The sequence below is a fragment of the Sapajus apella genome, unplaced genomic scaffold (genome assembly GCF_009761245.1).
Source record: "Sapajus apella isolate SASKATOON/1434 unplaced genomic scaffold, GSC_monkey_1.0 scaffold106, whole genome shotgun sequence".
In the NCBI taxonomy this organism is placed as follows: Eukaryota; Metazoa; Chordata; class Mammalia; order Primates; family Cebidae; genus Sapajus; species Sapajus apella.
The window spans coordinates 3,163,457-3,177,877 of record NW_022437046.1 but is presented as its reverse complement, the minus strand read 5'-3'; the positions used below and the strand labels follow the sequence as shown (position 1 = coordinate 3,177,877).

Below are 14,421 nucleotides of genomic sequence, written 5' to 3'. Positions count from 1 at the left end.
GCCCCATTAGGTGACTTAGGGTCAGGGACATTGTCTGGGATAACAGATTGTTTTTCCATTGCCTAGCACAGTGCTTAGCACAACTTAGACCAACCAGTGCCTAGCACAGTGCTTAGCACAACTTAGACCAACCAATAAATATTTGTTCCAAAAAACTAGTGACTGGTAGGTGGACAATTCATGATTGTTAAAGGAATTAAGCATAAGGTGGCTCCTTAATTTAGGGTGGGGGGGGATTCTTTAGGCGGCTTTTTTGAAACCACTGATTTTGCCCTAAAAGAACAGAAGGGAGCATCTCTCTTCCATGAGTCTCTCCTCTGCAAATGGCCCGGGAGAGGACACCAGGGACAATGGATTTCCTGCTTTGTAAGATTGTAGAGCCACATGATGAGAGGAATTTGCAAGAACATGTTGTTCATGTGCTGCATTTTATAGATGGGGAAACAGGCCCAAGGAAAGGAAGAGGCTTTTCTCAGACTGTCTACCTGGTTTAGCAGGAGGGACAATGATGTTATGGAAGCTTCAGGGAAGGGAAAGAGTTTCTGTCTGCGTAGCTCATTGCACTGCTCTGCCTGCTTGAGAAGCACCAGAGCTGGGTCTGAGCCCCATGAGTGCCTTTAAGTGCAGTTCCCTGTTTAATTCATTCATTTGTTCATTTAACCAGTACTAAGCACCTACTCCCTTGTCAGGCATTCTCAGGACCCTGGGGATCTAGCACTGGAAAAAGGCAAAGTCCTTGCCCTCATGGAGCTGATATTCTGATGACAGAGGCAGAAGTAGACACCTTTACCCTTATGTAAATAAATAATATTTCTCTTTCTGTTCCTAGATTTTGCAATTAGGAGGCACTTTATTTAAAAATAATTTAGGCCCAGTACAGTGGCTCATGCCTATAATCCCAGCACTTTGGGAGGCCAAGGTGGAAGGATCCCTTGAGACCAGAAATTCAATACCAGCCTGTGCAACAAAACAAGACCCCATATCTACAAAAACATTTTTAAAATCCAGGTTTGGTGGCATGTGCCTATGGTCCCAGCTATTTGGGAGGCTAAAGTGAGAGGATTGCTTGAGTCTAGAAGTTGGAAGCTGTAGTGAGCTATGATCATACTATTGCACTACAGCCTGGGCAACAGAGCAAGACCCTGTCTCTAAAGATAATGATAATAATTTAAACTCTATACCTAGACATTCAGAACAAAAGAGAGACATTTAGTTAAACTAGTGATATCAAACCTGTTGCTGTCTTTTCATAATCAAGGCAGTTGCAGCTATCAGAATCTCACAAGTACCCTCAACATCTGTAACTATTATATATCAATTTTTTAAAAAGTAGTTGTAGCAAAAACAGATTCTGAGTCTCTGTAAGGAAAGGCTTTCGTTAGGATATTCAAAAGGAGCAGGCTGCCTCTGAGTGTAGAGGATTTCCTTTTGCTGGAGGTATTCATTTAATTCAACAAACATGAAGTGCTTACCATAGGTCAGGCCCTATGTCTGACCCTGGAAAACAAAGATGGGTGAGAAATAGCCTCTGTTCTTACCTAACTCACAGTCTTGCAGATACAAAAGGGATTCAATTAACAGTTAAATTTAACTCAGCAAACTTTTATTGGGTGCTTACTGTCGACCACACACAGTGCTAAATGTTATTTTCAACTCTACGATCTTTGGTCACTTATGATCTTTTATTTTCAGGATTGATAGCTGTCACTAATTAGTCCCACATGCAAAATGTCCTCTAATTAGGGAGGAACTGGTGTCTGTCATGTTTATGCTTAATAGAGGAGCATGTCTGTGGAAGTGACAAGCCATTCCTTTTGCATCATAACCACTTGGACTTTGTCTTACATCCTTCCCACCAGCTACAGAGATCAGTTGTGGCATCAGGGGAGAAGCAGTTACAAGTGGAGTACCGCATCAGCAAAAGGTAAGAAGGGCCCTTCCTTGGTCATACCTGCTGCCCACCCTTGGGCCTGTAACATAGCTGACTGCCAGGTCAGCAACAGCCATTCAGGGACTGTCAGCAACAGCCATTCAGGCTGGAGGTGGAGAATTCCTAGTTCACATTTATAGCTGTACATTCTTTTCAAGAGTAAGAAGTTTCAACTTTCCTTTCCCAGGTTGTTAGATCATCTGATGATTTAACTAGAAGGCCATTCAAGAGAGACTTAGAAGAGCTCCTCTGCCCTAAACCAAAAAATAAGTCTATAGTTGTTCTCCTAAACAGTATTTCTTTCCCAGAAAATATAGTCCTGTCCATGTTTGTAATTTACAAATTCCATTCCCACCTCCTGACTCATATTCAAAGCACAACTTGCCAACAATGAGACCAGAAGGAGGAATAGACTCTCTGGCTCTGATGGCTTCTCTAGAGGGGCAGATTCAGCTGTGAGAGCCCAGCTTTATCCAACTCCTCCAGCCCTGCCCACCACCCACTGCAGCCCTTTACTTGCATCCACCAAAGACATGTGAGACAGTGACGTCAGCATCCTTGGGGAGAGGCCAGACCTCAGGATGGAGATTAGTTTGTGCTGTCTGGGAAAGGAGGTGAGTGATGAAAGCTGTGATTCAGAATCATTTGGCTTAACTTACTTGGTCTGGTATATTAAGGGCATTTCATATTAGTAGTTATTCTCTAAACTATGAAGGGTCTGTATGACCTCAGCTTCATTGCTTTTTCTAATCTTTCTGATATTTTAGTGTCAGAGAGAAAATTCAGCCTTAGATTAATTGCTTCTAGGGGAGCAGGTGGTATTTTCTTCCCTTTTCAGAACAAGAAACTACTTTATCTTTCTCCACTTGCATTACTCTTCAACTCTTTGACTTTTGGTTCTGTCCTCACAACTTCACTGGAGTTGGTCTCCCAAAGGTCACCAGGAAACTCCTAATTGCCAAATAATTTTCCTGCTCACACACTTTCACAGACCATTATCCATAAAGTTAAGTCCAGATTCCATATCACAGTGTTTTCAGCTTTCTACATCATGTCCTGAGCCTGCTTCTCCAGCCTTATCTCCCATTACTTCTTCCTATCTACTTATGTATAATTTATTGCCACACCTCCCTGTCTGTGCTTGTGCTGTTTCTTCAGGCTGGAATACTCCTACATCTTTTCCATCTATTGAAATTTTATGCACCCTTGAAAATTTGGCTTAAATGTCAGCATCTTGAGTGCCCCACTAGAATGAACCTCTTCCTCTGTGCTCCTCGGCACCAAAGTCTCTTTCTCATGTTTTCACTGTACCTCACTTTGTTCTTAGTTACATTTGTGTTTGTCCTTTCCCCCATAATCCATGAGCTCTTAGAAGGCAATAGCTCTGTCTTGGGGATCTCTGTAAACCTGAGAGCATGTGGCATAACACTCTGCTTGCACTTTATTTGAAAGAATGAACACATTAACCCATCAAAAACAGAGCAAAGAAATTGTCGTTCATATCATGCCAAGGCTCTTCCTTCAGAGCTGTATTGTTTCTCCAGGAGACCTACTGGCTTTGGGGAGTACTTCCTCATTTCCCAGGGACGTAAATTCTGATTCCAAAATTGCCACTTTGTCAGAACCTCAACAAGACATTTAGGAAGAGACCAAACTCTGCCGTTTGGCCTTTGCCCTATTCTGGTTTGTCTTGCAGTAAAGCAGAGATTTTCCTGTGTTTAACAGTAACACTAATGTATAATTCACAAAGCGTCTTTGTAAGCATTGCCTCTCAGAATCTTTCCAAGTCTGTGAAGTAGATATTGTTATCATCCCAGTTTTATAGACAGCACACTGACCCTTATAAGGTTAATGGTTGGGCCAGTTGTGGTGGCCCATGCCTGTCACCTCACCAGTTCACTTTGTTCTCTACCTCAACAATATTGAGATACAAAGAGGAATACAACACAACACCTACCTTTAAAATTGTTATGTTGTAGAGACATCTGAACAGAGGGACCTGGGTACTATGGGAAAAGCTTGGGATTTAGAGAAATGTGACCAGTCCCTGATCCCCTGTGATCCTAAACCAACTACTTAACCATTAACCTCTCTCTTTTTTTTTTTTTTTTTGAGACAAACTTTCCCTCTTGTTGCTCAGGCTGGATTGCAATGGCACAATCTTGGCTCACTGCAACCTCCACCTCCCAGGTTCAAGCGATTCTCCCTAGTAGCTGGGATTATAGGCACCCACCACCATGCCCAGCTAATTTTTTGTATTTTTAGTAGAGATGGGGTTTCACTGTGTTGGCCAGACTGGTCTCGAACTCCTGACCTCAGGTGATCCACCTGCGTCAATCTCTGAAAGTGATGAGATTATAGGTGTGAGCAACCACACCTGGTGGTTGAGGGATGAGTAGGTAATTAGACATTGATGTCTGTTTTCCCTTCCTCTCTTCCTTCCTTCCAGCCTTCCTTCTGGCAATTAATGTAATTCATTTGTTTTTTCATTCATTCAGAGACATCATTTAATCATTTCAGGCATCAGATCACTGATGCTCCAATCTGTGGTGTGTTTTAGTGCCTGGCTGAAGGACACCGTTGACCCAATGCTGGTGACCCTCAACCACCGCATTGCTGCCCTCACAGGCCTTGATGTCCGGCCTCCCTATGCAGAGTATCTGCAGGTGGTGAACTATGGCATCGGAGGGCACTATGAGCCTCACTTTGACCACGCTACGGTAATGGTGGAGTCAATGACAAATCCCCTGGGGTAGGGAGCCAGGACATTATTTATTTCTCTGAGGCAGAGCTCTTGTAGGCTCTCAGGGAATACTAAGTGAAATTTTAGAACAAAGTTTCTTGTTCCAGAAATATCTGAAAGCCTTAGTTTCAAGCATATTGTTGCTGACTCATTTTCTTGTCTGCCACCATCCACCTTCTAAAATTTGCTGGTGAGGGAAGAATGTGGCATGTCATGGAGTCATCTGACTGCTTCATTCAGGGACTTCCTCGTGAGGGTTGTCCTTCCTCCAGTCACTCTTCTATCCTTATGATCTCAACTGGCCATCTTTGCTGACAATAGCAAATAATTTTTTTAAGATTTTAGATTCATGGGGTATGTGTGTTTGTTTTTTATGTATGTATTTATTTATGTATTTTTTTCTTTATAAGACAGGATCTTGCTCTGTTGCCCAGGCTGCAATGCAACGGCACCATCATAGCTCACTGCAGCCTTGAACTCCTGGGCTAAGCGATCCTCCCATCTCGGCCTCCCAAGTAGCTAGGACTATACCTGGCTAATTAAAAAAAATTTTTTTTTTTTGTAGAGACAAGGTCTTGCTATGTTGCCCAAGCTGGTTTTGAACTCCTGGGCTCAAGTGATCCTCCCACCTCAGTCTCCCAAAGTGCTGACATTACAGGAGTGAGCCATGGCACCCAGCCATGCTTGTTATATGGGTATTGCATGTGTAATGGTGGGGACTACATTTCTAGCGTACCCATCACCCAAAGATTGAACGTTGTACCTGATACGTAATTTTTCAACTCTCACTCCCCTTTCATCCTCCCCCACTTTGGAGTTCCCAGTGTTTATTACCTCCATCTTTATGTCCATGTGTACCCATTGTTTAGCTCCGTCTTATAAGTGAGAACATGCAATAGCTTATCTTCTGCTTTTTAGTTAGTTCACTTAGGAGCCTCCAGCTCCATCCATGTTGCTGCAAAGGAAATGACTTCACTCTTTTTATGGCTGCATAGTATTCCATTATGTATATATACACCACATTTTCTTTATCAAGTCAACCATTGATGGACATTTTGGTTGGTTCCATGACATTGCTGTTATGAATAGTGCTGCAATAAATATCTGAGTTCAGGTGTTTTTCCTTTAATATAATACTTTCTTTTCCTTTGGGTAGATACCCAGTAGTAATTTTTGAGGATTAAAATGACCCCTCCAAAACTGATCTATAGATTTAACCCCAACTTTATAAAAATTCCAGGAGGTTTATTTTTATAGAAATTAATAAGCTGATCCTAAAATGTATATGGAAATGCAAAAAACCTAGAGCAGCCAAAACAATTTTGAAAAAGAACAAATTGGAGGACACACACTACCTGATCTCAAAACTTAGTATACAGCTACAAGAATCAAGGCAGTGTGGTACCAGTGTAAGGGAGAGGTCAATGGAACAGAACGGAGTCCAGAAACAAACTAACACATTTATGATCAATTGGCTTTGATAAAGGTGCCAAGGAAATTCAGTGAAGAAGATAAAATTTTTTCAATAGATGGTATTGGAACAAATTAAAATCCTTTGCTTTTCAAAAAAGCACCATTAGAAAAGGAAAAGACAAGCTGCCAACTAGGAAAAAATATTTGTAAATTGTATATTTGGTAATGAACTTGTATCCAAAATACCTATAAAACCTTTATAACTCAGTAATAAGATAATTCAGTTTCTTGTGGACAAAAAATTATTTGAATAGGTGCTTCTCCAAAGAGGATAAATGAATGGCTAAGAAGCATATGGACAGATGCTCAACGTCATTAGAGAAATGAGATAACACTTGACTCTCTTATGATGGCTACAATAAAATAAGATTATACCAAGTGTTGGTGAGGATGTGGAGGAACTGGAGCTCTCATACACTGCTAGTGGGAATGGAAAATTATACAGACACTTTGGAAAAAAGTTTTACAGTTTCTTAAGAAGTTAAAGGTTCACCTACTTGTGGTCCAGCCATTTCACTCCTATGTATTTTATCCAAAAGAAAAAGAAAATATGTCTCTACAAACACTTGTACACAAAAGTTCATAGTAGCTTTATTTGTAATAACTAAGAATTGGAAACAGGCCAGATGTCTTGTCAACAGGTGAATGGATAAACAAATTTTGATATATCTGCACAATGGAATGCTATAGAGAGAAAGCAGATAAGTGAGTTGCCTGAGATTGGAGGTAGGAGCAGGGATTGACACTGACTCGTATGAGGGAACTTCTGAGCAGATGGAAGTGTTCTGTGTTCCAAACCTCAATTATGGGAATTACTGGACAACTGTTTATTTACTAAAACTCATTGAACAGTACGCTTACAAAGGATGAATTTTATGGTATGAAAATCATATCTCAAACTGTTCCATGTCAAAAAAAAAAGAGTATGTCTCTTCAGCAAGTAATTAGAACTCTGGACTTATGGTTTGATATTCCTATAGAATAATTATCTGTAATATATATTAATTTCTGTATTTCACAGAGAATTAAAAGGTGAAATTAACCCCTCATATACTACTTTCACTACTGACAAGTAGCCATTTGGTTAGTATACAGTTCTTTTATATAAATATCTAATAAATTATTTTTAAAAATTGTATTGAGTACCTGCCAGCAAAGACAGGCACATACCTAAGAGCTATATCCCATCCTTGATGCCCCCATTTTACTTCTATGTGTATTAATAGTGGAATCCTTGCTGTTCCACTGGTGCCATCTGCATAAAATAATGATATGTTCTGTTTTCTTCTTAGTCACCAAGCAGCCCCCTCTACAGAATGAAGTCTGGAAACCGAGTTGCAACGTTTATGATCTATGTGAGTCTTGCTCTGGGCTTCTTACTTCATGACTATTTATAGCTCTGCTTTATTTTCTAGTTTTCAAAGCAATTTCACATATTGATTTTATCTGGTACTCAGTGCAAAAAATCTCCAGGAATTTTGCAAATTTCAGACAGCATTTTTGATAGGCACTATAGGAGATGTGAATAAATACAAGACAAGTTTTCTACCTTCAAAGTGCTGACAGTGTGTAAATCTAAATATGACCTTGGTATGGACAGTGGATTAGGATGGGAACTGGAGTTCCATTGAATGACAAGAGATAGAGGGACTTGAACAATGCAAGAGGAAGATATGAGAGTTTGTGTCCCTGAGGTTTCATGAACTAGTCAATGTTGAAAAACAACCTGTAGATGAGGTTGTGGAGCTGTGGGAAGAGAGAGGGAGGAGGAATGAGGCAGCAGATTTATGAGAGGGAAGAACAGAGACACTGAGAGGAATTCAGTGAGTGCTGCCTGTGATAGTCAGTGAAAATTCTCTTCCTTATCTCTCTATAAAATCGTCAGTAAAATCTCCATGACACCCCTTTCAAAATAAAACAGTAAATTGTACTTCTCTCCTAACTCCTGGCCTGATCAGGATTTGGTCCCAGTCTGTATCATCTCACCTATCCCCTTCCCTTCAGATCATGTGGGTTTACTTCCTTCTCTATGGCCAAGCCATAATTCCAGTCACCTGTCACTGGAAGAGATTGTTAGAAGTAATCACTTATTAGAAGAGATATCTTACTGTTAACCGAAGAGACAAACATATTATGTATAAGGGCTCTATATAAAAACCAAAGATGAAGTCCTTGTTTCAGGCTCTTTAGAATAGCAGACATCCTCTACCCCAGCTTTCCCTCTTCTATGAGGACTGTCTCTGGTCTCCACAGTACAGCCAAGAAAGGGCAGTCAGAGGCCAGCATTCTGTGTATTCTTTAATGCCAGCAATTCCAATATGTTTCTCCATGTGGCTCAGTTTTGTACTTCCTGTGGAACTGAAAGGCTTCCATTTACAATGGTGCCTGGCCTCTGTAGTGGTCATTCTGATCGTTCTGAAGTCAGCTATCAGGCAGGGGACATATCTTGGAGCTGCAGCTGGTTGCATCTCTGGTTGATCACTCCAACTGTCATGGGAGGTCACATGCAGTGAAAGAATGAACTACTGCCAAAAAAAAAAAGGGCATCTAGGGTACAATATATCTCTGTTCTCTATCCTCTAGTATCTCCTATGGCTGGTTCCCTGGTTACAGGGCCTCAGTTACTATGGTGAAGGTAGCCCAGTAATTTTAAATGGCAAAAGCAAGTGTGTGTGTGTGTGTGTGTGTGTGTGTGTGTGTGTGTGTGTGTGCGCGCGCGCGCGTGTGCATGCGTGCATGCACATACTCTTGCACAGTTTCACATATATGTGCATGCATGTGCATTTGAGCTTTAGGTATTTGAGACACAGTGGAATGGAATGCACTTTGGGTTTGGAGTCAGTTGACTTAATCCAGATTCTGCCACTTACTATGTAGCCTCAGCACAAATTACATCTATTATTTGAGCTCACTTTTTGCCCCATGCCTCCTCACAGTGTTGTTGTGAGGATCTGATGAGATAATGTAAGAAGGGATGTCACTCTGGAAAGTTTCATACTATATGTTTCTGTCATTGTATCCCACAGAGCAATTAAAGGAAAGGGCCTCATAAAGGGGAAGCAGTATTGTGGGACCTGGGAAGTGCTAAATTATGTCCAAGGCTTTCATCTTCATATTGGGATTTCTCAAGACAAACATTTCTCAAGACAAATGTTAAGGTTTGTGTGAAAGCTAAGAGTCATATTGTAGGGAGAAAATAATCTTTAAGAAGTACAGAGGATTGAGTTGAAGTCCAGTTGGTGATTTTCTGCTCAGATTGGGCATAAGACCAGTCCCAAGCTGGGTGTGTTGGCATGCACCTGCAGTCCAAGCTACTTGGCAGGCTGAGGCAGGAGGATCACTTGAACCCAGAAGTTTGAGTCCAGTCTGGGCAACATAGTGAGACCCTGTCTCTACCAAAAAAAAAAAAAAAAAAAAAATGAGCTCCAGTACAAAACAGTAGAAGGTATACAGAGGGAAGATTTACCTCCCTTCCCCACTGTTCTCATAGCCCATGCTGTGCTCATGAGTTTCATTGCATGCAGAATATGACTTTCTTTTTAATGTGTTGGATATGTCATTCCTTTCCACTGTATTGTAAAACCACAGGTAAAAGAATGCAGGAAAGTGCAGGTGACCCATTCTTGACAAGGTCTAGAATAGAATTATCTGATTTGTTAGTTACCTGAACACAGGGAGCCAATTGTTGTTCTCATCAGCTTTCCCAGTGTGCTACAGGAGGAGCCAAGGAATGCTAACAGTTACCACTGCCATTTCCATGTTTCGAATCACCACGTCAGTTCACTTGGATCTACCAAGGGCCAGCATCCTACCTCCTATAGCTCTTGCTCTATAACACAAATAAATGTACTGGGATCTGACTGCCTTAAGATTAAAGAGCATGAACCTTCTGGCAGATAGTGCTAGGCAAGGTGAGGTAAAACTGGCACTCTTGTGTGATGTAACTGCTGAAAAAATAATTTAGCAATATGTATCAGGAGTATGAAACTTACACATATCCTTTTGACCCAGTAATACTAGTGCTAAGACTCTTTCCTATGAAAATAATCCAAAATGCAAAGCAATTTTTTTCATTAAGTTGTTCAGTGCAGTGTTGTTTATAATAGCAAACATTTGGATATGACCTAAATTTCCAAAGGTGTAGCATAATGGTATGAGCAGGAACTTTGTAGTCACATGTCACTGGCTCAGCTCAAATGCTGGCTCTGTCACAGGAGAGTCATGTGACCGTTTATAAAGTGCTTAAGCTCTCTAAGACTTGGTTTCTTCATCTGTAAAATGTGAAGAATTAAAAACAATAACAATTGTAACTCCTAGGATTGTTGTGAGGAATAAAAGATAATATATTTGTAAGGATGTAGTGTAATGTCTAGCATATAGTCAGTGCTCAATAAATGTCAACCATCACTATGTAAACTGTAACTTTTTTTCTGGATGGACATTGATAAGTATCAATAGTAAGGATAGTATTTCTAAAATACTTTCCTCTTTTAGAAAAGTTTGCAATTATTATATATTTCTGTGACAACCAGAAAAAAAAAACCTTCACATTAAGAAAATATATCTATAATCTTAGAACAGACCAGTGATGAAACTCCTTAGCTTAGGTTCTCTGGAGAGGAGTGGCGTGATCTGGAGAATACGTCAAAGGTGTAATAAGTAGTTCCTATGATGCCTAGCTTTCAAAACAAATCATAATCTAAACTGGTTTTCAAGCCACAAGTCATGATCCATTATAGGTTGTGAGATTAATTTAATGGTTCTGATGAACATTTAAGAAAACTACACTAGAATAGAATAAAATAAAATAGAAAAGATCACAAGCTATCTCAGACAGTAAGAATGCTTTATGAAAATTGTATTTCAGGGTGTGTGTGGTGTGTGTGTGTGTGTGTGTGTGTGTGTGTGTGTCTTGGGTCATGATTTAAAATGTATTTTTTCCTAAGGGCCTTAATCAAAAAAGTTTGAATCTACTAATTGTAGCCCTCAAAAAGGATGTTAGCTAGGTGGGAAAATAAAGGAGGAATACCAAAACAAACACCAGTGCCGTTGAGTAGGCTCTGAAAGTTCCTAAGTTGGATCATTGTCTTTCAAGTATTTCTCTCAGAGTCGAATAGAAGACTAGGGGAAGGAATCTATGCAGAAATGACATCGTACGACCATAGGGAAGTTGGTGGCTATTTTAACTCCGGCTTCTTCCTCTGGTCTTGTAGCTGAGCTCAGTCGAAGCTGGAGGAGCCACAGCCTTCATCTATGCCAACTTGAGCGTGCCTGTGGTTAAGGTGAGTGGGGCCCTGGTCCCACAGGATGGGGTTGAGGGAGTACAGTGCTAACCCCCTAACCTTCATGTTGTCTGTGCTTGCAAGCCCATTCCTGGGAGGTGGACCAAAAAGAGGTCTTTCCTGATTCCCAGAATCACAGATGAACCCACAGTCTTCTTTACTACCACACGTATCCTTGTCACTTGTGCCTCTATTTGTTGTTTTATTTATACTTATATTGCAGGTAGATGATTACACATCTGTATTCCCTGTCACAGTACAGCTCCTCAAGATAAGAGCTCTGTTTTATTTACTTTGAATCCTCTACAGCATCCAGTTCCTTCGGTCATTAGTTCAGTCCACATTGAAAGCCAGGGGCACAGAGACTGCAGAGGAAAATTCATAGCCCTTTGATCTAGGAGTTTACAGAGATGTCAGCAGGCATCATGGCAGTGCAATAGGGATTTGGAAAGGATAGGCACCGAGAAAAACCAAGTGTAAGAGGTTTGCTTCATGAATATTTCCTCCAAATTTCAGATCAGTCCAACTCCCTGGCAGCCCTTACCTAATTCAGTAATGAAATGATGAGAACTACATGAGATCATTCCTGTAAAGCAGGTAGTACAGTGCCTGGTGCATCCTAAGCAGCTGATAAATCAATGCCAGGTATCTCTGAATGCTAGGAATTGGGCGCCTCTTGCAGGCTTGGGAACATAGAGGCTGGTAATGCATCCTGGAAGGTTTCATGACCTGGGTTTTGTCTACTTTGAGGGCCAAGGCTAAAGTAATTTGACTACAGTAAGTAGATAGGGCAAAGAAGCAGTGTATGGGGGAAAAACATACAGGATTTAGCATCAGAACACCTGGGCTTGAGTCCTCACTTGGCTCCTTCTTCTGTTGCGTTATTTAAAGGCCTGAGCCTCCAGTTCATTGCTACGAAAATGGGGATTATGATACTGCCTACTCCCTGAAGGTGTTAGTTATAAGTGGCTAAGGGAGAAAAAGCTTCTGAGTTAATGACGTGCTCAGCTGTATGGAGTATTTTGTTCCACCATGTGGTTTTGTTGGGTGTTTTCTCCTCAGTGATCCAATGACAAATGTGCTCACCTTTCTCCCAGCACTCACCAAACTGTCTTGTTCAGGTCTGTTTTATGTCTGTTTCTTGTGAGCTCCTGGAGAGCAGAATTGGATATGATTTGTCTCTGCATCCCCAGGACCTGGGGTGCAGTAGACTCTGTCAGTGACCCATGCATGAATGAGTAAATGGCAACTTATGCCATTTTGCAGCATTTTATGCATGCATTGCTCCCAGACTGCATGAAGAGGTTCTTAAATGACATGCCTGCATCTGTCCTTAGTGTGAGCTTCCCGAGGACTGAGGTTCTGGACTGACCCCCGCTGGGGGTGGGCCCTCTTGTTTCAGAATGCAGCGCTGTTTTGGTGGAATCTGCACAGGAGTGGTGAAGGGGACAGTGACACACTTCATGCTGGCTGTCCTGTCCTGGTGGGAAATAAGTGGGGTAAGTCCTGCCTTTCTGGGCATGAGAAGAGGGTACAGGGTACAGAGTAGAGTGAAACAGGGAATGGGTGGGACCTAGCACAGCCTTCCCATTCCAAATGCTTCATTACAGTGCCACATTATATTGAGAAGATCAGATTATGAATCAGGTGCCCCAGCAGATTGGGAGCCCATAACAGGCAGGGGTTCCTGTTACAGGGTAAGTGTCGGTAAAGGTTTGTTCACTTGACCAGATAACGCCTTGATTCCTGAGTACTGCCAGAAAGGAATATGGTATCCCATCCCCACTCTACCCCAAGGAAAGACGTGTCAAGCCATTGCCTCTCCCGTCTAGTGCTCCCCATGAGGAAGTGGAAAAACAAAGAAGAGATAAATAAGCTGATGGACGTGTTTATGTCACATATATGTCCAGGAGCACTTAGCTCTGAAGACAAAGAAGTGGAAGGGGGCTCATGAGCTGAGATGGAGGCTGCCAGGAGATGCCACCCTTTTTTCTCTCAGTACTCTGGAATGGCTTCATGGGGGACATGGGCTTTTAAAATGAAGGATGAGTGACCCTAGTTCCCAAATGTTTGAAAATGAGTTTACAGGAGACAGGACTTGCCAGATTTTTTCCAGAGGACAACGTCTTCTTTGCTATTTATCTGCTGGAAGAAACAGCTTGTAGTCTAGTAGTGAGGCCAGGACTAGGATGGGCAAGTGAGTTGCCTAGGATGCAGAATTTAAGGCGGTGCTCACATAGCCCTGTGAGTGTGCATCGGTTTGCAGCACTGCTGCTGTCCACTCTGCTGAGCCTGCTGTCTCCTTCTTCCCCGTTCTCTCCCAGTGGCCAACAAGTGGATACATGAGTATGGACAGGAATTCCGCAGACCCTGCAGCTCCAGCCCTGAAGACTGAACTGTTCAGGCAGAGAGAAGCTGGTGGAGTCCTGCGGCTTTCCAGAGAAGCCAGGAGCCAAAAGCTGGGGTAGGAGAGGAGAAAGAAGAGCAGCCTCCTGGAGGAAGGCCTTGTTAGCTTTGCCTGTGCCTTGAAATCAGAGGCAGGGGAGAGGTCGTTACCAGGGAACACTGAGAGTGTACATTTGATCTGCTCCAGCCATGGGAGTCAGAATAGAATGCATAGTACAAAGGAAGGGGGAGTGGAGGCCTAAGAGGGAAGTTTCTGGAGCTCAGATACTCTCTGTTGGGAACAGGACATCTTGACAGTTTCAGGTTTGATCAGTGGGACTTTTGCCACTTTGAACCTTAACCACAGGGACCAAGAAGTGGCAATGAGGACACCTGTGGGAGGGGCTAGCCTGACTCCCACAACTTTAAGCCCTTCTCCCCACTGCCTTCTGCTGCAGGCCAAGCAGGGAGTGTCCCCCTCCCAGAAGCATATCCCAGATGAGCAGTACATCATATGATGATTTTTTTTTTAAGTTGAAAGTGACCTTCTTTTCTTTTTATATGATGGTTTTTTAAAATGCAGTCATTAAAAATGTTTACAAATCATT

At 41.9% G+C, this 14,421-nt stretch overlaps 1 protein-coding gene across 1 annotated transcript in view; it reads left to right on the top strand.

Moving 5' to 3' along the window:
- Positions 1–14,421, top strand: part of P4HA3 (prolyl 4-hydroxylase subunit alpha 3) — a 38,391-nt gene extending 23,970 nt beyond the window's left edge. The window contains exons 8-13 of the mRNA XM_032259052.1: positions 1,860–1,924; positions 4,491–4,650; positions 7,439–7,501; positions 11,360–11,428; positions 12,831–12,927; positions 13,753–14,421. Of these exons, the coding sequence (XP_032114943.1) occupies positions 1,860–1,924; positions 4,491–4,650; positions 7,439–7,501; positions 11,360–11,428; positions 12,831–12,927; positions 13,753–13,823 (525 nt within the window). The 3' untranslated portion in view covers positions 13,824–14,421. The remainder of the gene's footprint in view (positions 1–1,859; positions 1,925–4,490; positions 4,651–7,438; positions 7,502–11,359; positions 11,429–12,830; positions 12,928–13,752) is intronic.